The 25,444-nt window shown below is 40.6% G+C and overlaps 1 protein-coding gene across 1 annotated transcript in view; it reads left to right on the top strand.

Moving 5' to 3' along the window:
* The window catches only part of IL1RAPL1 (interleukin 1 receptor accessory protein like 1), a 1,739,707-nt gene that overhangs the window by 1,087,808 nt on the left and 626,455 nt on the right, over positions 1–25,444 (top strand). The window contains exon 4 of the mRNA XM_040338202.1: positions 10,848–11,034. Coding sequence (XP_040194136.1) covers positions 10,848–11,034 — 187 coding nt within the window. The remainder of the gene's footprint in view (positions 1–10,847; positions 11,035–25,444) is intronic.

Below are 25,444 nucleotides of genomic sequence, written 5' to 3'. Positions count from 1 at the left end.
GTTACATGACCACACAATTACCATTTAAAGTAGCACAGTGTAGCAAAAAATGCACAGGTCACGAAAGAGATTTAATCCCCTGGAGATCAAGTGGTTAAAGACGACATGCAATTTAATTTGTACATACAGTACAAATCCTTTGTTATAAAAATAGAAATCAACCTTAAGGGTTAAGTGCACCTTTAGGGAAAAAATTTAAAATGCACTTTTTTTCTGCCATAGCTTAGTTTGGGCTTTCTGTAAAGAAGCCGATAGATGACTAGATTTACTTTTCCTTTCACTTCGATTCAATAAGCCCTTTTTTTTCTTATCAACACAGTAATTGTGGATGGGGGGAATGCCTCCCAAAAAGCTATTGGGGTAGATCCACAAAGAAATTACACCGGCATATCTATTGATACGCCGGCGTAATTTCAAAATTCCCGCATCGTATCTTTGTTTTGAATCCTCAAAACAAGATACGACGGCATCTCGGCTAGATCCGACAGGCGTACGTCTTCGTACGCCTTCGGATCTTAGATGCAATTTTTCCACGGCCGCTAGGTGGCGTTTCTGTCGTAATCCGTGTCGAGAATGCAAATTATCTATTTACGGCGATCCACAAACGTACGTCGGCCCAGCGCATTTTTTTCCGTCGTTTGCGTTCGGCTTTTTCCGGCGTATAGTTAAAGCTGCTATATGGTGGCGTACTCAATGTTAAGTATAACTGTCCTTCCCGCGTACAATTTTGAATTTTTTGCGTCGTTTGCGTAAGTCGTTTGCGAATAGGACTTTGCGTAGAATGACGTCACCGTCGTAAGCATTGGCTGGTTCCGGTTTTAATTTAGAGCAATCGCAGTGGGATACCCCCAGGGACGGCACATGCGCAGTTAAAAAAAAACTTTGATTACGTCAGGTCACGACGTATTAACATAAAACACGCCCCCATCACAGCCATTTGAATTCCGCGCCCTTACGCCGCGAGAGATACACTACGCCGCCGTAACTTATGGCGTGGATTCGTTGTGGATTCAAATCAAAGCAAAGTAAGTTACAGCGGCGTAGTGTATCTTAGATACGCTGCGCCCGGCGCAGATGTATGTGGATCTGCCCTATTGTGTTCTGTCGGTGGGGGGGGCTTTCACATTTGTTGATTTACTTGTGTCACTGATTAGCAGCTGTAATAGGTAGGAAGTAGTAGATAGGGAGAGCTCAAAAGTAAAGGGGAATCATTTTTCCCTGGAGACAGGATCTCCCATGGGTCTCAACACTATTTTTTGATTTTTTTTACTATAATTCTGTCTGAATAGTAATTCATGGTTGTGTGTTTAATATTTACCTTCTGAGATTTTTGAATTTTGGTATCTTTTATTTTCTTATTTTGTTTTCCAAAATAGAAAACAATTTAATACAAGCATGCATGCACACAAAATTTAAGATTGCTCAACAGATCCAAAAAGCAAAGTGTCTACCACTATATTATAATGCTTGGCTTAGTTCTGTTAATTTGTCCATCATTCTGCTGAAATGAAAAGGTTAACCAAATTGGATTTTCACATGAAAGTTAACTTTTTCACTGTATCTGAGTACAAGTTAAACTGTAAAAATACAACACCTATATATAAATGCATCAAATGTTGTAGGTCATCATAGTTTGACAGTGTTTAAATGTATTTAGCAACTCAAAATTATTATTGAAACACAAGAGTGTTGCTCCTGATATTAATGTATACAACGGAACTCCACTAATTTATAAAAAAAAAAGACTTATTCAAAATATGTATTATAATATTTCAGATATGGCCACATTTATCTTCATTTGGTTTCATTTGTCTGACCCAAGGTACTGTAATAATTTATTGCAAGTTCAAATGAAATGATCTTTGACATCCACCATATTAAATATATCCATATAATTGTATAATTTAAACATCAATAGAGACACAATCAAACGAGCCACAGGCCAGTGATCGCTGTAAATTCTAATATGCTTTTGTTTCTCATTATATTCATGAATTACACCTACTATCATCTCATCATAGTGGAAAATGCGGTTACTTAATGGGTATGCTATTTTTCCCCCCTATCTCTACTAATATTTAAATACTTTCATTTGTAGTGGTGGTAGCTACAGCATAGGTATATAAGGAACACATTTCTGAAGGCAACAAAGCTAGAACTTTGTTTTTATAGACTACTATAAAAATATATAGATATATCACATGGAAGATTGTAACTGTTGTCCGCTGACAGTGTTTTATTGCCTATTATCTACACATTAGGCTTTTGTTTGTCCTAATAGGTTTGCTTGGAAGGAATGCTCTGCTAGGTTTCTTTGCGAAGCTTCTGGCATAGAGTGTCAGTGTGCACTGTAAAGAAAGTAGAACATATTCCCTACATTATGGCGCCCTCTAAAACATGAACCTTTCTTACCTAAACATTTAGGTCGGCCATTAGGGATGGACCCAACACCCCCCTGTTCAGTTCACAGAAGAACTCCCGAACAGGGGAAAAGTCTGAACCCCATTGAAGTCTATGGGAGCCAAACTTGAAAAATCAAAAGTGCCTATTTTAAAGGCAAATAATTGGCCATAAAAGGGGCATGGGGGCCTGGATACTGCCCTGTGGGACAAGTATTGATGCAACACTTTTTTTAAAAACAATAATTTTTTCAGGAGAAGTGATTTTAATAAAGCCCATCCCAAAGCACCTTGTCCTAATGTTGATGGGGACAAAGATCTCTTCCCCACAACCCTGGGCTGTGGCTGTGGAGGTCTGCTTATCGGAATCTGGAAACCCCCTTTAAGAAAGAGGGGGGCCCAGATCCCAGCCCCCTCCCCATGTGAATGAGTATGGGGTACATGGTACCCCTACCCATTTACCAAAAGAGTGTCAAAAAGTAATAAAAACACGGAGACAGTTTTTGACAATTAAAAGATAAAAAAAAACCTTGATGTAAATCAATTGTCAATCATCAAGAACAAAAAAAAGTTCCACCTTCATTGACTGCAAGGTAAAGGCGGGGTCACATGGCAGAGTCACCTAGTGGTGCCACCAGGTGGTGTCATTAGCTGACCCTGGGACTTGCTGACAATTGTGCACACAGTGAGAGCTGGGCGAGGGGCGAGTATGCACACGCTTTAAACCCAGAAGTAGGCAGCAACATATCGGTATGTTGCTTTGTCTAGCGTGGCTGCCCATCTGCAAACACATCGCTGTCAGGCAGGCGGCAAGTGATTATTAAGTTAAGTTAATATTCACTTGCTTTAGTAAGTCAAACCCACAGACATCTAAGGCCCCATACACACCATAGAATCTATCCGCAGATAAATCCCATCAAATGGGTTTCTGCGGATAGATCCTATGGTGTGTACACGCCAGCGGATCTTTATCCGCAGATAAATCTCCCCTGGGATGGATTTCCAGCAGATGGATATTTGCTGACATGCTCAACAAATCCATCTGCTGGAATCCATTCCAACGGATGGATCCGCTCGTCTGTACAGACTTACCGGATCCATCCGTCCAAAGGGATTCCCCGCACGCGTCGTAATGATTTGACGCATGCGTGGAATTCCTTATATGACAGCGTCGCGCCCGTCGCCGCGTCATAATAGCGGCGACGGCGCGACACGTCATCTGCAGAGGATTTCAGCGCAGATTTCAATGCGATGGTGTGTACACGCCATCGCATAGAAATCTTCTGAAATCCTCGAGAGGATTTATCCGCGGATACGGTCCGCTGGACCGTATCTGCGGATAAATCCTCTCGTGTGTATGGGGCCTTACCCTTTCAAACTCTCTTGTCTGGTGAAGAATACCCATTTATTGCAGGAACCCCATTCAGAAGAAGTGTGGTATGAATGCACAGCATTGAGTTCAATGTCATTCTAGTTATGCTTCAATTACAGCCATTTATACTTACAGTATGTTATATTTAATATATAAATTGATCAATATGTTTATATCTTTAGAGAAAAAAATATTATATTTATCCTTTCAAAGAGAGTCAAATTGACACCAACTAAATAAAAGAAATGCAAGAATAATTTGCTAAGTAGGTTTGAAGTCATTATTTAGGGTACACAATTAAATAGTTTTAGATAAATAATGGTCATAGTTGTCACATCTGTGGTATATTGATAAAAAGCATATTTTTCATCAAAATATATGATTTAGTTGCAAGAAAGAATGCAGTTTGTTCATGTGTAAGTTAATTGTGTGACTCATAAGGCCTGAATCTGTGAAGCTACGAGAATGACCAAATGCTTTTTTTAACACAACAATGACAGTTGTAATGTCACTTCTTTGAAGTGGTTGAATCTGAATCTGGGCTTCCTGGATGTGAGCAAGTCACCTTTTTTTTCACTGCACATTTTAAGGACTAAAATTAGATTTCATGCTATGCACAAATGCAGGGATTCATTATGCCTGCAAAATTGTATCTTCACTTTACAGCTTGGCATGCACTTTCAGCGCTGTATAATAATTAGATGCATTGTACATCATGAAATCCATCATAATATCAATGCAGTCAGTAGAGGTGGAGGAAGAGATAACACATTTGCATAACCTTGCAAACATTGTCATTTCTCCTTTCACAACATGACATGTATGAGTGGAACCTACCTTAAAAAGCTTCATTGTAAAAATCAGTTCAAAGCACACATAAATCTAATAATGCGTTAAGCAGTAAGTGCATGCACATAAAAAGGGGCACAAAACCAAATGCCTTGAAAACAAAATATATCTGGTTAATATAGATCTTGATGTCAGTAAGAAAAAGAAACATGATATGTGTGTAAGTCAGGCATTCATGAAAAAATGTGAGTTTACTTGCATATGTTTTGGAAGAATTATAATGAGAGAATAACAATGAATTTTAAGGATATGCCATATTTTTACAGTGAACTTGATGTCTATAGGGAACGAATCATGTTATTTATTCCTAGTCACTTGTGGCATGACTCATACGTAAGCTATTGTAAAACAAAATAAATATGAATTCAGGTTATGGTATATATATATATATATATATATATATATATATATATATATATATATATATATATATATATAAATAAAAAATATAAAAAATATATATAAATATAGACAAAAACAGAAAAATTGTATACTTCCCTGCATGTCAGCTCTTTCTGAAGCCGCGTACACACGACCATTTTTCATGTCATGGAAAAAATCAACGGGCTAGATTCAGGTAGGGGCGCGCATTGTTACGGCGGCGCAGCGTTTCGTATTTACGCTACTCCGCCGTAAGTTAGAAAGGCAAGTGCTGTATTCACAAAGCACTTGCCTCCTAAGTTACGGTGGCGTATCGTAAATGGGGCTGGCGTAAGCGCGCGTAATTCAAATGAGGATGAGGGGGCGTGTTTTATGTTAATTCTTGGTGACCCAACGTGATTGACGTTTTTCCCGAACGGCGCATGTGCCGTCCGTGGAATTTCCCAGTGTGCATTTCTCTAAAGTACGCTGAAAGGACGCCATTGGTTTCGATGTGAACGTAAATTACGTCCAGCCTTATTTGCGAATGACTTACACAAACAACGTAAAAAATTCAAAATACGACGTGGGAACGACGTCCATACTTAACATTGCGTACGCCTCATAATAGCAGGAGCAACCTTACGCCGAAAAAGCCTAACGTAAACAATGTAAAAAAATAGTGCCGTGCGTACGTAAATTTGTGAATCGGCGTATCTAGGTCATTTGCATATTCTACGACGGAAGCGCCACCTAGCGGCCAGCGTAAATATGCACCCTAAGATACGACGGTGTAAGAGACTTACGCCAGTCGGATCTTAGGCTAATGTCGGCGTATCTTGCTTTCTGAATACAGAAAGAAGATACGCCAGCGCAGCTTTGAATTTACGTGGCGTATCTATAGATACGCCGGCGTAATTCAATGCGTCAAAATTTTAAAAAGTTACGTTGTTTGCGTAAGTCGTCCGTGAATGGGGCTGGACGTCATTTACGTTCACGTCGAAATCAATGACGTCCTTGCAACGTCATTTGGAGCAATGCACACTGGGATATTTTACGGACGGCGCATGCGCAGTTTGTTCGATGCGGGGGCGTGCTTCATTTAAATGATACACGCTCCCTACCCGGCAAATTTGAATTCCGCCGGGTGATTTACGCTATGCCACCGCAACTTTACAGGCAAGTGCTTTGTGAATAAAGCACTTGCCTGAAAAACTTGCGGCGGCGTAACGTAAATCGGATACGTTACGCCGCCGCAGAGATACGCCCAGTGTACAAGAATCTGGGCCAATGTGTATACATATTTGATATATATATATATATATATATATATATATATATATATATATATATATATATATATACTGTATATGTGTTGAATGCCCAGTTTTCAAAATGATTGCTGCAGGTGAATCATCCTTCAAATTAAGGGACAATGATAAACTACCTCTGAGTGTTTGGGCCCAGGTTGATTATCACGGCCCCCCATCTTCTCTTTTGTTTCAAGAGTTAATACGAATGTCTGATATTTGTATAAAATCAGCTAGCAGAGATGAGTTTAATCTCAATATGAGAACATTCAGTTCCGAGCTATGGTTAATCTACAGTCAGTTCACAGATCTTTTAGAATAAGAAGGAGTACAGTAAAATGCCTTATTACTCTCAGCAGGTTCCACTTTCAACCTATTAGGGGTCAGGTGAATTTAGAGAACAGTTTGAGAAAATTTCAGTCTTTTATGCAGCTCTCATGCAGAGGGTCCAGGCTTCCATATTCTGAATCAGACCACATAGTGTCTTCAGTACAAATTAATCATGTCTGGATACAGTTTATGTCCCAGAACACAAAATAGCAAACCTGACAAACTTTAAATGGTGAGGTACATTTATGGGTCTATTTTGTTAGAAATTGAACTTAGGAAACTTTTGGCAATTTAGCAGCTTCTCATGCTTACAAAATTGAAGACTATAATGTAGAAAGTATAGATTAAGTTATTTTCTTGTAATATGTGTTTTGGACAATATTTTGTGTTATTATAAAAACGATAGCAATTGAGCAATATTTTGCTACACCATTCTTTTAACCACTTATATGTGTACTGAAGGATTAGGAAGTGATTTAGAAAAATCAGTTTAGGTGTTATAAAGCCACACGTAGAGTAGGGAAAGGTCAGAACCTCTGGGATATTTGTGTTGTTGTCTGTGTTCCAGTAGTGAGAATCACCATTATTTCTCTGTATCTACTGTTGTATCTATGGGACAGGAAGTGCAGGTACTTCTCCCCGGTGGGACAAAAAAGGCAAAAATAATAATAATCTGGCAGTGGTTTTAACCATTCCATACTCTATCCTAAAATATATAAAAACAGTTTGGGTTATGGATTGTACCTGGTAATGCTATACAATATTCATTGCAACTAGGCTAAAATGAGAAAGTCCAATCAGTTTATCATTGTCATTTTATGTAACCAAGTGTAGAAAGAGCCACTTACAGTACATGTGTTGGAGGTAGGCCTGTTTCCCAAAACCTGTGCTGTCGACTTTTGTTTTGTTGTTTTTTTTATAAATCTTGAATAGAGTTTAAACTTACAGGCAATGTTTGAAATTGATTGGTGGCTGTAAAAACAGTTTTAGTAGAAAAAAATATTACATTTTCTGTATGTGATGGTGTGCTTGTGTACCAGGCATAGAAATAAGTAAAGTGCAGCATGCTATCAAGTACTTTAGAAAAATGGCTTGCATTTGAGAAGTGGAAACTAAGCATTCACTCTAAAATTCCATTGACTTGTATAGAGGTGGTTAACTGTATATACATGAATATATAGGAAATGCCTGGGCTGGTTAGTATGCCAATTTAGCTCTCTAAATACCAGCTCCCAGAACTGTCATCATCTATATAGGGGAAGAGACTGGGATGGTGGTGACATAATTTACCAAATATGACCATGTCCAAATTTGGTAAATGTCATTGTCCAAATATGACCAGTGATGTCACTGATATTCCCACCCATTTGATTAAGTAATCCCTGTGATGTCCGTGATTTCTAGCAGGTGCAAGCATTTGAAGTATTTATAGGTCAATTCTGTAACAAATATTCACTATGCCCTATGAGAAGACACTACTGACTCACAGAATTCACAAAGATTGCCTTTAGACCTCAGTCCACATATCAGCATAAATTAATAGTGATAAACATTACATACCGTATTTATCGCCCTATTACGCGCTCTGGCGTATAGCGCGCACCCCTAATGTAGCCCTGAAATTCCTTGAAATAAAAAGTTTAATACTTACAGTTTTGGTGTCTTGCAAGGGCGTCCATCGGTGGCCTTGTCCGGTCCGGCGTCCTTCTGCGGCCATCGTGGTGTCCCCCCGTGCTGTCTCCAAGTCGAATCCCCGCTTCCCGCGCTGTGTTTGAACCACTCCGCCGACATATACCGAGCGCAGTACATTCGGGTATACTCGGACAGGCTCGGCTCCTCTCGCGTAAAGGACGTACAGGACGCACAGGATGTGACCACGAGTGGAGCCGAGCCTGCCCGAGTATACCCGAGTGTACTGCGCTCGGTATATGTCGGCGCAGTGGTTCAAACACAGCTGGGGAAGCGAGTATCAGTGTATATCACGCACCCACGATTTTGCCCTGATTTTAAGGGCAAAAAAGTGCGCGGTATACGCCGATAAATACGGTAGTTCATGAAAGATGTAAACCAAAATATGAATCGTTTTTGTAGCGCAAGTAAAGAAAGACATTTAAAGTAAATAGCAGATAAGCTGTAAAGCATGCAGGGAACCCAGGAAGTTGTGAGATGGGCAAGGAGATAGGCAGAACTTAAAATTTGAAATGAGATTTTTCAGGTAGGCTTATATTGGACTGCTAGAAAAAGCTATTGTTTGTATTGCTATTCTGATGTTATAAAAAAAGAAAGTGTATAGACCTCCTTTAACCATTATACTGTGGAAGGCTGCCCCCCTGCTCGAGCCGGCGTAGCTGTACGCCAGCTCATTAAGACGCCAACGGCGTTGGACATGTTTGTCCGAAGCCCGTCCTTGGAGCACCCGTGATTGCTCGGCTCAGAACGTGTGTTCATGCAATGTATGAACACTAATCAATCTCTTCCCCTAGTCAGTCCCACCCACCCCCCTTCCGTTAGAACACACATTAGGGAACACATTTAACCCCTTGATCACCCCCTAGTGTTAACCCCTTCTCTGTCAGTGACATTTTTACAGTAATCAGTGCATTGTTATAGCACTGATCGCTGTATAAATGCCAATGGCCCCAAAAATGTGTCAAAAGTGTCCGATGTGTCTGCCATAATGTCACAGTCCTGATAAAAATTGCAGATTGCCCCCATTCCTAAAAAAATGTATAATAACAATTCTATAAAACTACCCCCTATTTTGTAGACGCTATAACTTTTGCGTAAACCAATCAATTATTTTTTAACATATGTATGTAGAAGAATATATATCGGCCAAAACTGAGGAAAAAATAAATAAATTGGGATATTTATTATAGCAAAAAGTAAAAGATACTGTGTTTTTTTTTTTCAAATTTGTCGCTCTTCTTTTGTTTATAGCACAAAAATTTAAAACTGCAGAGGTGATAAAATACCACCAAAAGAAAGCTCTGTTTGTGGAAAAAAAAGGATGTCAATTTTGTTTGGGTACAACATTGAACAACCGCGCAATTGTCAGTTAAGTCGACGCGGTGCCATATCGCAAAAAATTGGGCAGCCAAATCTTCCAGGGCTGAAGTGGTTAAGAAAAATATGAGGTTTTCCTGTACATAAAAGATCAGCAAGGGTCAAATGTAGTCTAAGGCCTCATACAATGTCAGAATTGTTCTTCTTTTTAATTATACGTTTTGTCAAGTTTTAAGTCCCTATTATTAAACCTTTTGTTGTCTAAAGCCTCGTACACACGACGTGCTGAAAAAAAAGAAGTTCAATGCTTCCAAGCATGCATCGACTTTATTCTGAGCATGCGCATGTTTTTAACCGATGGTTTTGCATACTAACGATCGGTTTTGACCTATCGGTTAGCAATCCATTGGTTACATTTTAAAGCAAGTTTTCATTTTTTTAACCGAAGTTTAAATAACCTATGGGGCCCACACACGATCGGTTTTGACCGATGAAAATGGTCCGTCAGACCGTTGTCCTCTGGTTAACCTATCGTGTGTACGAGGCCTAAAGGACCGTTTGCTGCAGATCACAAATGGTGTTGCAATTAATTTTTTTAGGCATTAAAATTCAAATGAAAAGAAAAAAAATAAATATAATCATAATGTCAAAGAAAAGATGAAGGGTAGACAGTAATCCAAAATAAAAGTTAAGTTAACTGGGAAGAAATGGAAAAAAATAGAATAGAAAAACTGAAAGGTCACCTAGGGAAACAGATAGTAATATATACCAACTGTACAAAAGCCAACTTATGAAATGAAAGTCACTTCTTAATCCACTCAAAGAAATGAACACTATGTCCTTTTAAAATCTTAGTTAATGCTAATTAATCTCGTTTGCAGAAGCGGATGCTATTGTTTCACTGGAATTATTTGCATCTGTTGGTTTTAAAAATAGGCCGTTGTTCTCGTACAGCTGTAATCACTTGCAAAGCCTTGTTGCTTAGGTATTAATAGCCAAGGATGGCACGTAAACCATCTTGACAATATTGCACATAGTTTTACATTTAGGATGAATTATTTATCCAGCTATGAAATATCTTCATTCATCTTATGTTCTTTCTACCCCTTCAGGCATCGCTGACATTGGTACCAATATAAATGCTAACTTGTAAAGTTAGGATACGGGATGCACTCTGTTCACTTAAAAGAGGCTTAGATTCTGTTTTTTATATTTTTACAGGAATTCTACTTACTGCATGAAAGTTTCTATATCCCTGACAGTAGGGGACAACGATACCGGATTCTGTTATAACTCCAAGATGAAATACTTTGAAAAAGCTGAGCTGAGCAAAAGCAAAGAGATCTTGTGCCCAGAAATAGAAGATTTCATTATGCCATACAGAGAGCCAGAAATCAAGTGGTACAAGGTACAGTATGAGCTTTACTCATGTTACTTATAAGTGACAAATCTGCAGCATAAATATTATGTACCTTTGTACCTAGTAAATGTAATGTAATGCCTCATTACAACACATAATTCTAATTATTATTATTATTATTATTACTATTATTATTATTAATATTATTTGAAGAATATATATTATTCCTCTTATCAAATACATGGGTATCTGCAATGCTCCAAAATGTTTTGCAGTCTATGTAATGAACAGATTGCTAAGCTATTGCAAGTAAAAATAATACCTTACACTTTATGCTACATCTTCTTTGAAGTCTGTGTTTTAAGTAAGAGAATACAAAGAAATCCACATGTTCTAAGGATGTCTTTGTATTTCTAGAAGGCACACCAGGCATTTGGGCTGCTATCTCCACATCAAAAGGTCCACTACTGGGTCCTTCATTTTAATAATATGCCTCCCGAAGAGGCAGGTGCCCATCAACACTGAGCTGGACATTTTAAAAGAAGGCCCAGTTTTGTATGCACACTACTTTTTGAGCTCCTTTTTATAATTGAAAGATACATTGGTTGATTTTGTCAAAGCTGGAAAATGTTAGCAGATTTTTTTTTTTTAGAAAGCACAAAGATATACCGTATACAGAACAGATATTTGTTATGCTAAGCATTACTGAAAAAACACTTTGGCAAACATTATTGTAACAAGCCTCTGCTCACTTGGTTCCACTCTCCCGCCACTCCTCTGCTGCTATTGAATCAGATTGCAGATCACAACATCTGATGGTTCGGTCATCGGATGCTCCGGGATTCGAACTAGCTACCAGCTATGTGCCGTTCGAATCCAGTTGTGATAGCTCAGAACAAACACCAGGCAGGCTGTATGTAAGTTCAAACAGGAATCTCCCCTTTTTTTTGATGCACACAACACACTTTTATACATAGCAGTTTGAACATCCCACCCAAACAACCTACTTTCCTATTGGTCAATTGAAATGTACACTCTAATACTCACTTAGGTCCTCTTGGCCATGCAAATGAGGACTTGAAACAGGGTCAGTGGGGATTGGTCCTATAGCTTTAATAGGAAGACTGATATGTGTAATGACACAGAGAAGTCCCAGGAGATAATTAAAGTACATAAACAAACAAACGGTCAAACACAGAACAATGCCTTCCTTCCAGACCATGGAGCCATCTGGAAGGGGTTAGCCTTAAGACAGGATGGAGGACCCACCACTGTGTAATAGAATCAAAGGAGAAATACCTTGGCATTCCAAGAATCATGACAATTATCAAAATAAATAAAGAAACCCCAGCAATGACAGAGGTACAGTACATCATTGAGGGACACTAAAGTGTATCATTTAGAGCAGTGGTTCTCAACCGTTCTAGTGCCGTGACCCCTTGATAAAATTTCCCAAGTTGTGGGGACCCCTAACAGTAAAATAATTTCCGTAGCTTGGGTTGTCAGCACCCAAGGCAAGACAAGCAACTTGTGCCCCTAACCCATGGAAATTTAGCGTTCCTTGAGTCACCTCCACTCGTACAGTATTAAAACCTGATATGGTACATTTTAGGATGTGCCACTCTATCTCTCTATCCTAATTTCTTGTTTTTCCCCCCCCCATCCCACTCTCTAGCTGTCTTTCTTGTTCTTTCTCTAATCCTTTCTCTCCCTTTTTCTTTCTTCCTTCCCCTCTTTTCCTCTCTCTTCCATGTATTCTCTATTTTTATTCCTTCTCTTACTTTTTGGTGGGGGGGTGGGGTGAGTGGCAATGCTGGGGGGAGTTCTGATCTGCCAACTTAGATGCTCTTGATCAAAGTCATCTGCTGGTCTGAGAACTGTAGTGGAGACCGCAAAAAGAGTGGGAAAGTGGTGCAGGCTTCAGGAGCAGCCCAGGATTTGGTGACCCCTGGCAAATCATCATTTGACCCCCAGGTTGAGAACCACTGATTTAAAGCAAGTAATAATGACTTAGAGCTAGCAGTGTGACAGCATTCAAATAACAAAAGAAGCCTCAACACTGTAACAGTATTGGAGCCTATCAACTGAAGTACAAGATAATTTAAAATTAAAGAAAATATGTATAAAATAAGATAGCAAAAGCTATAACAAACGGGTAGGAAAAAAAAGAGAAATGAAAAGAAAACAGAGAGGGGGGAGTGGGGAAAGGAAAGAATAACTATTGCAGCATTTCAAAAGCCTCAGTGAGGACCTAGCAGCCAGAGTTAAAGACAGAGGGTATCCTTTACAGTGGATCTTCTTTGAGGTGCCATAATTCCCAAACCAGATTGTGAGCCTCTAATTTGTCATAGAGTCTAGCTGTCCATTTTTCCATTAATTCTACATCTTTAATTCTAGTATACAAAGCAGTCAAAGATGGGACAATGTTTTTTTTTCATAATATCAATATCTAAAGGTGGGTACCTTCAAGTAATAGGAAGGATTTTAGGGAGGCTAATATTTACTTTTATGGTACCATACAAAAGCTTGGTATACAAACGATAAGTAAAAAATATCATTTGTATTACATTCACAATACATAAATGTAAAAAAGAGAGACATGGAATAATACAATGTCTCTAAATGGTTGTGGTGACACTGGAAAATGTACCATATGTATATTAATTGCTCGACATGTTTTGCAGAAGGAAACACCAATTCTTCAGGAGCTTTTTTGTATTATATGCACATTTTTTTAGAGTGATCACCAATGTCAAACTATGAATAGAGAGAGAAAACATATTAGTCATAACATCATATAATCCTCAAGTAATAAGACAATATAGAACATGAATGTATATCCTGTGTAGTGATGTTTCCCACTTGTCATCTTACCCATGACGTGGCCATGGGCACAGCCCATAGAAGAGGTCTTTCCCAGCGGGCATGGGAACCCAATACGCAAAAAGTAAATCAAAAGGGTCATAATAGTGCTGTAAAACTAAGCTACCAAGAGTATTTAATAAAGCTAAAAGTTTTGTATCTGACATGCCGTAGCAGTCAGTGTATGGATCTACTCAGGGGACCTCAATAGTATTTTCAAGCATGACCACAGCACACTGAGAAAATAAATAAGTAATTTGCTTTTATTTTAAACACATAGATGCACACAAGGGTTTTACAAAGAAATGCTATCGTGTCATGCAAAAAGCTTTACCTATTAAAATAGATGAATCACAAAACTGTATATAGAGGTATAATGGGTTGTGCAATATTGCTTCAAAATATTTATATCATCAAAGATATCTAAAAATAAGGACAAATATGATAACAATAGAAAGCCTTTATAATATTGTCAAGAAGCAGCACTGTCATTCGAAGTAAACCCAAATCAAACATATAATTCTAGTGCTCACCTTAAAGGTAATATCCACATGAATACACCTATAATGTGATCCTACATCAATGGAAACAGGCATCCACTACAATCTATCCCTAAATTAGAAGGTGGGGGTGCACTTCCTACCCTGTTCCATCATGGCCGTTTTTGGCTTTGCCCACTCATTGCGCTGCTTTTTGTGCAATGGCCTAGTTTTGTTTTTTTTCCCGGCAGGTATACGGCTCTGAAGGAAGGGGGTGATCCGTAGGGGGTTCCTCTACTCTGTGTCTTTTGGGTGGTGCATCTTCGGATACAAAAGTGACCGATTTGAGACATTGTGCACTTCAGGGCTGGGCCCGGTCACGTCAAACGCCATTGTGGCAGTGTAACTGGTGCCAGGAGGAGCCCCATATGTGTATGCAGATATACATAGAGGGGCTGAGTGACATAGTCGCTCTGCCAGCTATTTATTCTGGATTTTTTTGAGGATCAACTGGATGGTATGTGTAAATGGGGGTTTGTTTTAACCCCCGGGATACATGTATATCTTTACATTTTAAACTTACTGCATGCCCCCTGCTTCTACTTTAGTGGTGGATTGTAGTGGATGCCTGTTTCCATTGACCTAGGATCCCAGTATAGGTGAATTCATGTGCATATTACCTTCTAGGTGAGCATGTGTTTAATTTGGTTTTACTTCCAATGACTGCTGCTTCTTGACAATATTATAAAGACTTTCTATTGTTATCATACTTATTCTTATTTTTAGATATATTTGACGATATAAATATTTTGAAGCAATCTGGGCACAACCCATCATACCTCTATATGCAGCTTTACGATTCATCTGTTTTATAATAAAGTTTTTTTTTTGCATGACACAATAGCGTTTCTTTTTTTTTTTTTTTTTCACAATCAGGTTTATTAATGTACAAGAAATGATTACAAATTACATCATACAGAATATTGACGTTAGATGTCCAGAATAATAAACATTATACAGAGAAAAGAATTTTGTATTAGCAATGGGGTTTCGGACAAGATCTGGTAGTAATTATTCTATTCGTATATGTGCATTTCAGAGTATGAGGTTGGAGAGGGGAGGAGGGGTTAGAGGATGGGGGGTGAAGGGAGGGAGGGGTGAGAAAAGGTGGGGGGAGAGGAGGAGAGGAGGAGAAGGAAAAAGAAAAAAAAAAAAAAAGAAAAAAGGGGGGGGGGAGGGAAGGAGTGTATCATTTATCAGGATGCAAAGCTGGTCTATATATTAAACAGTACATTGGTTTGTCAGGAGGATTGATATTATATCTGCCGCACTTTTATATACAGGTACATGTGTAGTCATATCATTGTGTGATAAGAGTAACATTCTGTTTATTCATGTTAACAACAGTTGGTAGTCATTGGTATACTTAAATAACACCCAGGGTTGCCAGATTTTGTGGAAATTTGTAGCGTTTTCTCTCTTCATGGCTATTAATTCGTCCATTTTGTGCATATATTGCACTCTGTCTAACCGATCTTTAATGGATGGGCATTTGGAGGATTTCCAGTGTAATGGGATTAAAGTTTTCGCAGCCGTCAGCAGGTGTCTTGTGAGGGACTTTTTGTAGCTGCTAATCGAGAGGTGGTTAGCATGGATAAGGCAGGCTGCAGCATCTAGTATGATACTCGTGTCTGTGATTGATTTGATGCATCTTATAACTCGGGACCAGAAATCAGCTATCGGTGGGCAGGACCACCAGGTGTGTAAGAAAGTGCCCACATCTTTCTTGCACCGCCAACAGGTGTCTGAGGTTGTCGGCGACCATTTTCTGATTTTTGAGGGAGTTATGTACCACTGAGTTAAGACCTTGTAGGATATTTCTTGGAACTTCGTGCTTAATGAACACTTGTGGGCGAAAATACTTGCTCTTTCCCATTGATCGTCACTCAGTGTGGTGTTTAGTTCCCTTTCCCATTGGCCTTTATGTTTATTTTGCGCCTGTTCCTGTGTCTGGAAAAGCCATGAATAGGCAAGAGAGGTCGTTTTTAGGATCTGGGCTCCTGAGAGGCAAATTTGCTCCAATTGGGTAGGTTTTTTCCCATATTCTGATTTGTGTTTACTATTTATCAAGAAATTCTGGATTTGTAGATAGAACCAGAATCCCGGGAACGACCCCCCCCAGCTCATTTTTCAGAGTGTCTATGGTCTTGATTTTATTACCGGTGAGACAGTGTGTGGCAAGTAGCTTTTTTGTGGGCAACACAGATTTAGGTATAATTATACCTTGGCCTGGAGGGAAGTCTGGATTGTCAGTTATTGGGGTTAGTGGTCCCGGTATTGAGGCTAAATTGTGGGACAGGGCTACACTGTGCCATACTGACATTGTCGCAGCTATTAGCGGGTGAGTACTCTTATTTTTGGATTTTGAAGTATTAGACCAGGGATGGAAAGCAAGTGTGCTGGTATCTTGTGTTAGCTCTAGTTGAACCCAGTCTTTAGTCGATTGGTGACAGTGCCAATCAATAAGTCTGGTGACATGTGCTGCGATGTAATACTTCTTAAAATCTGGGAGGCCTATTCCACCTTTTTGTTTGGGTTGTGTGAGTTGTGAGAAGTTAAGTCTTGGTTTCTTGCCCGCCCAAAGGAATTTCAGTTGAGCACTGCGTAATTTTGTAAAGAAGGAGGCATGTATTTTTATGGGTAAAGCATTAAAAAAATATAGTAATCTTGGAAGAATCGTCATCTTCAGAATAGAGGCCCTGCCGAACCAGCTGAACAACTTGGGGGACCATCTTTGTAGGTCCTTGGAAATGGATTGCAGGAGAGGGGTGAAATTTGCTGAGAAAATTCCATCTATTGTAGGGGTCAATTTTATTCCTAAATATTTGAGTTTTTTTTGTTCCCATTTAAAATTGTGATTACTTTTTAATAAATCGTATTCTCTAGTTTCAAGGGTCAGATTGAGTGCTTCCGACTTATTGTTATTTATTTTGAAGTTGGAAATATATCCGAAGTTATTGAAAATTTTGAGGATGTTGGGCATGGATATATGCGGTTTAGAAACAAAGAACAATAGGTCGTCTGCGTAGGCAGCAATTTTATACTCTCTATCTTGTATTGTGAAACCTCTGATGTCACGAGAATTATTTATTGTTCTAATTAGGGGTTCTAAGGATAAGATAAATAAAAGTGGGGATAAGGGACATCCCTGGCGGGTGCCGTTTGTGATTGTTATTGGTTTTGAGAGAGTGTTATTAACCTTTACCAGAGCCCTGGGGTTAGTATATAGTGCGCCAATCCAACTAAGCATGTTGCTCTCCAGACCTATGTGTGAGCAAGTGGCCTTCATATAGTCCCATGAGACTCTATCAAAGGCCTTCTCCGCGTCTGTAGACAGGAGAAGGCCCTTGATTCCCGAATTTTTGGCATAGTGGATTAGACTCAGAGCTTTGGAGATGTTATCTCTCGCTTCCCGGCCGGGCATAAAGCCCACTTGTTCTGGGCCGATCACTTGGAGAGGAGTGGTTTTAATCTATTTGCAAGTATTTTCGCTAGTAACTTAATGTCTATGTTCAATAGGGAAATAGGCCTGAAGTTGGCGCATTCTGTATGGTCTTTATCTGGCTTGGGTATTACAGCTATGTGTGCTGTGAGCAATGAGGTAGAGTTGTGATCGTTTTTGGCTAGGTGGTTTAAAGCTCTGACCAAGGGGGTTGAAATTATTTGTAAGTATGTTTTGTAATATTGTGATGTGAACCCGTCGGGGCCTGGGCTTTTACTTTCTTTTAGTGATTTTATAGCTTCCTGTAGTTCAATTAGTGTGATTGGGTTCTCTAGAAGTTCTATGTCCTCTTTACGTATGGAGGGCATGTTACTTTCTCGTAAGAACTCTGTGATATGTACTTCTCTTGGGGTTGTAACATTGGCAGGTCTGTGTTGTGGGGGAAGATTGTATAGTTTTGAGTAAAATTCGTGAAAGAGTGTTGCAATACGTTCAGGGTCATGTTCGAGAGTGCCTTGCTTGTTTCTAATGGCTTGAATGCGAATTGTTGCAATCGTGTCTTTAAGTGCCCTAGCTAAGTATCTGCCACTCTTATCACCATGTTCGTAAAAAATGTTTTTTTTAAATAGGAGGGATTTTTGCGTCTGTAAGTTGAGCAGTTGTGCCAAAGCTTTCCTTCTGTCAGCAAGTTCCTCCTCTACTTGGGATGAAAGGTTTTTTTTATGTTGTAGTTCTAATTGGGCTATCTTGCTGGAGAGCGAGGCAATCTCTTTATCTCTTTCTCTTTTCCTAATAGATCCCCATTTGATGAGGTCTCCCCTGATTACGGCCTTGTGGGCTTCCCAATTGTTCAGCGGGTTCGTATCTAGTTCCCCATTCTCTTCAAAGTAGTTTCTTATAGAGTCTTGTATGCTGTCCCGTATTGTTAGGTCGGTTAGCAGGGCAGCATTCAGTCTCCAATTGAAACCCCTGGTCTTAGTTGTTACAAAATTAACAGAGAGTGCAACTGGGGCATGGTCTGATATGGAAATGATGCCTATCTCTGCTCTAGCTAGTTTGAGTAAATCTCTTTGGGTGATGAATATTAGATCAAGTCTTGAGTACCTCTTGTGAGGGGCAGAGTAGTAGGAATAGTCCCTATCTGTGGGGTGTGAGGACCTCCAAGAGTCTACCAATGACAGTGATGGTAGTTGGGCTTTTATTTTCTTTAGGATCTTGTAGGTTACATGAGTGTGACCGGTGGAAGTATCTTGTAGGGGGGAGAGGGGGACGTTAAAGTCGCCTCCTAGAAGCACACATCCCTCAGCAAAACACTTTAATTCAGAGATGATTTTCTTGCAAAAAGTAATGTGCTTTCTATTGGGGAAATATACATTAGCAAGTGTGACAGGGGTGTCTTCCCATGTTCCTTTCAAAAAGATGTACCTTCCCTCTTGATCAGTCAAGGTTTGTTTGAGGGAAAAGGGGGCATTCTTATTAATTAATATTGAAACCCCTTTTGTCTTGGCGTTGGGGTTAGTTGCGTGGTAGGCTACAGTGTATAGATTGTCAGTTATTTTAGGGATATTTTGACCTTTAAAGTGGGTTTCTTGTAGGTATATGATTAAAGGTTTAGTTTTCCTGATTTCTTTCAAAAATTTAGTGCGTTTCTCTGGAATGTTAAGTCCATTAATGTTGTGTGAAATTAATGTGGGAGATTTGCCTAGGAATGCATAGGCCATTGTTGGGGGTTGGGGAGGCGAGAGAAGAGAGAAGAGAGGTGAAAGAAAAAAAAAAAAAAAAAGGGGGGGGGGGGGGAGGGGAGGGTGGGGTGGATAAGTGATATGAGGGGGAGGAAGGGAGGGTGGTAGAGAGGAGTCCGTATGGAGCACCAACAGACACCTCGCGTGAGTCTCGGCCCTAGTTGGGGTAACGGGTGTTAGGGCCCGTAGACACTCTTGTTTATGAGAAAGACAAAAGTGTCAAAAGATGACTCTGGTGGGAGTGTGGGAGGTCACTTTGTGGATGGGTTGGGTTCTTGTGGTCCGAAAAAGAGAACACAAAACTTGGGTTTATGAAGGAGTTAACATTGTGGTCTGGAGTTGGAACAGTAAAGTTGAACAAAAGTAAGAAAAAAGTTTTAACATAACCGTCTCGAAGGCAAGTAGCACAGAGTTAGTGGTGTGCACTGTTTATTTAGGACATATGTCCCCTAAATGTGGATTTAAGCGGTTATAACCAGGGGTTATAAACAACCTTGATCATATAATAACGGTGTAGATCCCGGAGGCGGAGTCAACCTTGCATGTCAATAGTGCATGCTCGTATTAGCCCATAACAATAAAACATGGAACTCAGAACTGGTTCCATGTCCAAATCCTATTGAGGCAGCTATTGACATTTGCTCTGTTGGAAGTTTTCAGCTCTTATATATGATATTCTCAATTTAATATCAGGTATACAGTGTCTCAAAGTCTTGAGGATCTATGCAGTATTTAGTGTGTGTTTTTCAGGTGGTGATGGAGAAGGTCATCTACTCCTCTAGGTAATAACACCCAATATTCTATGTCTCCTGACTACAGAAGTAGATGTATATATTTTATTCTAGGAAGGGTATCCCAGGCTTGTGTGCATGTATGACATGTCTACATGTGGGGGTCTAGTAAGCACACCCTTTTCTCCAGATTTACATGCAGTATGGTTAAGCATTGGGCACAGTACACTGTAATGTTTGATGAGCGTTTGAGGTAGAAGAGGTGAAAATTAGTTGAATAGGGAGGTTTCATGTATTGACTTGTTTGTCACTACTAATATCTGGGCTCCATATGATGGTTGTTGGGGTGCCTGTTCATATAATATTGAAGTTATATGTTCTATCAGGTGTGAGGCATTGTATTTAACCCAAGTCACAGTAATATCTCATATCATCTAAGGATTATATCACTGTGACATTCATCATGACATGTGACAAGATCTGTGATAGAGTTAGGGGTCCCCCTAGTGGGTGAGACAGGTATTATACTGCTAGAGTTATCTAAAATAAAATTCAATAGAGCCTATCTTCCTCGTGGCCAAGTTGATCTATCATTCTGCCATGGGTTTGTGCCAGTGTGGGGAGCATAGCAGATTGATAGCATTTCTACAAGCAGGTTACACGTGGTCCGTACGACGCGTCCCTTGCTTTGCAGGAATTATTAAATTAAACAAACTGCGTATCTCTAGTATTTCTTACCTCTTGACCACATATCATGTTAGTTTACTCTAAACAAATCTTCTGCAAGTCAGTTTAAAATACACACAGTGGAGAGAAATATTGAAATCAATAAAATATGAAAATAAGAAAATATAAACAGGTTAACCATGAAGGGGGCATACAGTGTACGTGATTTAACAGAGGTCATTGGAATCAAGGTGGGGGGGGGGTATTCGGTTCCCAGTTTCTATTGAGGCGTTAGCGCCTTTCCGTATGACTGCAGGTGGGGGGGGGGGACCTTGGGGAGCATGGTGGGGGGTATCTCTGACCTGAATCCCGGAGCGATAGAATGTGTTTTTCAGGAGACAGCCGAGTAGCCTTGTGTAGATTCCCCGACGTGGTGTGTATGGGAGAAGTATTCAGAGCGTTGAGTCCTGTGCAAGGTAATAGAGTCGTTGCGTCTTTGGTAGAGCTGAAGTATGTTCTTCACCGCCGGCGGGAAACTGGTAAATACACAAAAATAATACTGATAAAAATAAAAAGAAAAAGGAAAAGGAACCGCTGTAGGGGTGCTTCTTAGGCGCTGTTACATTGCACACCACATTAGGAGATCTGTGCTTTATCTTGCTTCCCTCGATCTTGGAGTCTTGGCTGCTGGTGAGGACTGGTTGCCTCTGTAGTAACTTTTCTTGAGCTTTCCAGCGTGGTAAGGTGATTTGGCCGGGGATGGGTCATGCTGAAGGGGTTGATGTATGAAGGCTGGGGGTGGTAGAAATTCTGCGTACCAGTCGGGCAGCTCTACTGGTGCGATCTGCAGGTTCTCGCAGAACTGTCGCAGCTCGTCCGGAATCTTGAGGAGGTATTGTTTTCCATTGAAAGCAGCTTGCAGGGCAAATGGAAACTTCCATCTATAGCTGATTCCTTTAGACCTCAACACTTCTAGCAGGGGTTTCAGGGCCCTTCTGTTTTTGAGCGTGATCGGCGACAGGTCCTGGAAGAGCTGGACATCAACCTCGTTGTACACGATCTGGTCATTCACCCTGGCCTTTTGCAGAATTTCTTCTTTTAAAGGGTAATTGGGAAGGCAGCATATTATATCCCTGGGTGGTGTGTTGTCAGGGGCTCTCGGTCGCAGTGCTCTGTGTGCCCTGTCGAAATCGATAGGCGAGGCTTCAGGCCTGTCTAACAGGCCGTTGAAGATGGTTGTGAGTGCCGGCTTGATTTGTTCTGGGAGCACCGATTCAGGGACACCTCTCACCCTAATATTGTGTCTACGTCCGCGGTTGTCCAGATCTTCTATTTGGCGGTTGGCATCGATCAGTTGTTGGGAGTGTACTTCTGCAATGTCATCTAATCTTGTAAGAGCTCGGTCTCGTCTCTTACCTGCTCTCTCGTTTACCGCCATTTGTTCTGACATTCTTAGCAGTTCTGTTTTTATGTCCGTTATGGCAACAGAGAACGAGTTCTTGATATCTGCCGCGATCTCCATCATGGTGGCGTAATTTAGTGGGCAATCGGGTGGTATGTTGTCCCTGCTTGAGTCCTCTGAGGCAGGGAGGGAAACATCATCGTCCTCCATGTCGTCTCTCCTATCTGAGTTGTGAGCCAGCGCCATCTTGGGTTTCATATGCCCGCTGTTGTAGCGATATTTGTTCAGGCTTGCGGGTGTAGTCTTTCCTTTAGGAGTACCCATCGACCTGAGTTGTCTGTTAGGAGTCCCCCTTTTGATGCGGGTGCTCATACTCCTTTTTTTGGACGGTTTTTGCAGCTTCTATTCCAACTCTGGGACCGGAGCTCCTTCACTCAGCGTCCATCCACGCTGCTCGCCAGGCCACGCCCTGCGTTTCTTTGTAAATCCCTTGTGTGCATGTATGTGTTTTAAATAACAGAAAACTACTTATCTATTTTCTCAGTGTGCTGTGGTCATGCTTGAAAATACTATTGAGGTCCCCTGAATAGATCCATACACTGCTACGGTATGTCAGATACAAAACTTTTAGTTTTAATAAATAATCTTTCTAGCTTAGTGTTACAGCACCATTATGACCTATTTGATTTATTTTTTGATTAGATTTAAAAGCTATGCTTTTTGCGTATGGGGCTCCCATGCCCGCCGGGACAGACCTCTTCAATGGGTTGTGCCCATGGTCACGTTGTGGGTAAGGTGACCTGTGGGAGACATCACTACACAGCATATACATTCATGTTCTATGTTGTCTTATTACTTGAGGATTATATGATGCTAAGACCAATATGTTTTCTCTCTCCATTCAAAGTTTGAGATTGGTAATCGCCCTATAAAATTGTGTATATATTGGGAGCGTAGCCTGGCCACGGAAGATGATGCCTGCCTGAACCGCTCTTCCACACAGCATTCCAGCACCGTCCAGCAGCCCATCCAAACCTCTTACCCCCCTAAATAGGGGAATACTACACCCCATCCCCCCTCCCCACATTATGTCCCACAAATGATCCCAATCACTGGGATTGTGCCTGCTTCTGGCATTCTACATAAAGCCTGTACAGCACCCGGCCCGAGATGGCACCGGCCGAGATCGCAGCAACCCGCTGTCACCCACACAGCCTGAACCCAGCGAGTATGCAGCCTCAGACATAGAAAACTAGCCAGAGCTGCAGCCACACACAGATCGCTCTTCCTTTGACAGAGGTAAGCGCTCAGCTCACTCCCCAGCACACTCCTCTGCCAAGCCTCCTACTGTGAAGAAGCTCTTTGGTGCTGGAGCTTGTAGTCCCACAGCTGATGTTCTCCCCACACAGTCTCTAGCTGCCTTTACAACCTCTGACAACCCTGACTCAGAACACTCTATTAAAACAACACTGTTCTCATTAAAAGCTGACATGCAGGGAGAATTCAGGGCTTCCATTAAGCATTTACATGACAGAATTGATCACTTAGAAGACCACACTGAACAAATTTAGCAGCATCTGTCAACAGCCACCACAGCCCACAATATTGTAGTGGATATACAGGATGAACACTCTGACAACCACTCTGCCTCAAAATTGCTGACCTCGAGGACCGCTCCAGGTGGAATAATATAAAAATTAGAGGGGTTCCAGGCGCTATAACTACTGCTGAAATAATACCTTATCTGCACCAACTTTTCTGTAAAAAACACAGGATATGCTCATAGACAGGGCCCACAGGATCCATAAGCCGCAACATCTCCCAGGCTCTCTACCCAGGGACATCCTAGCCGTGTTAATTTTTTCCAGGCAAAGGAGCACATCATGAGAGCGGCTAGGTCCATGCACACTCTTCCTGAACCTTTCTCTAAAATATCGCTGTGCAATGATATCTCGTCAGCCACGTAAATCGTTTGCGCAAGTCACTACAATACTCATGCAGCATAAGATCACATACAAGTGTGGGTTTCCCACCAAACTACTGGTCACCTTTCAAAATCCACAAATCTCCATCCTGCCCCCCAAAGATGGGATTAAACAACTCAATAACTGGAGCATAATCCCCAACCCACCACCTTAGACTGCCACTAACAAGCAATCATTTAAAATCTCGAATATGGCGGTCATCAGGGACGTGCCCTAGGTCACCGCCTGCACTTAGAAACAATTGACCTACCACGTACACGTATACCCTTTGCTGGATGTACTATTCGTAAGTAGAGGAGCAGCTAACACATTGGTACTCTCTTTTTTTTTCTCTCATAAAGCATTTCAGTTTATTTTTCTAATTGCATTGTTGCATTGTTAAAGCAGCTTCTACAGCATACATAGTTATTCTGTGAATGCTATTCCTTTTCATACATCGTTTGCTGGTAGCCACTATATTTGTACCTTTTTATTTTCTTGTTCAAATAGTGCATTCTTATATCCACATATCCACAGTCTTAATAATCTTTCTGTGTCATTTTAACATCTTCCATTCCTTAAGCAATGTTTCTTAAAATTACAACTCTGAATGCTAAAGGACTAAACAGCCCATTCAAATGATCCCTATTATGGCGAGAATCCGTAGCTCAACATACTTACATACTATGGCCCAGATTCACGTAGGAGATACAATGGCATATCTCCAGATACACCGTCGTATCTCTGAGTCTGAGGCGTTGTATCTTGGCACCTGATTCAAAGAATCAGATACGCCATAATTTCTCTCAGATACGACCAGCGTAAGTCTCCTACACCGTTGTATCTTAACTGCATATTTACGCTTGTCGCTAGGGGCATGTACGCTGATTTACGCCTAGAATATGTAAATCAGCTATATACGCCTTTTCACGAACGTACGCCCGGCCGATGCAGTACAGATACGCCGTTTACATTAGGCTTTTTCCAGCGTAAAGTTACCCCTGCTATTTGAGGCACAGCCAATTTTAAGTATGGATGTCGGTCCAGCATCAAATTTTCCATCGCTTGCGTAAGTCGTTCGCAAATAGGGCTGTGCGTCATTTACGTTCA

This window comes from Rana temporaria, chromosome 2 (assembly GCF_905171775.1).
Source record: "Rana temporaria chromosome 2, aRanTem1.1, whole genome shotgun sequence".
Taxonomy (NCBI): Eukaryota; Metazoa; Chordata; class Amphibia; order Anura; family Ranidae; genus Rana; species Rana temporaria.
Note: the sequence above shows the minus strand (reverse complement) of the source record. Positions and strands in the feature narration are given on the sequence as shown.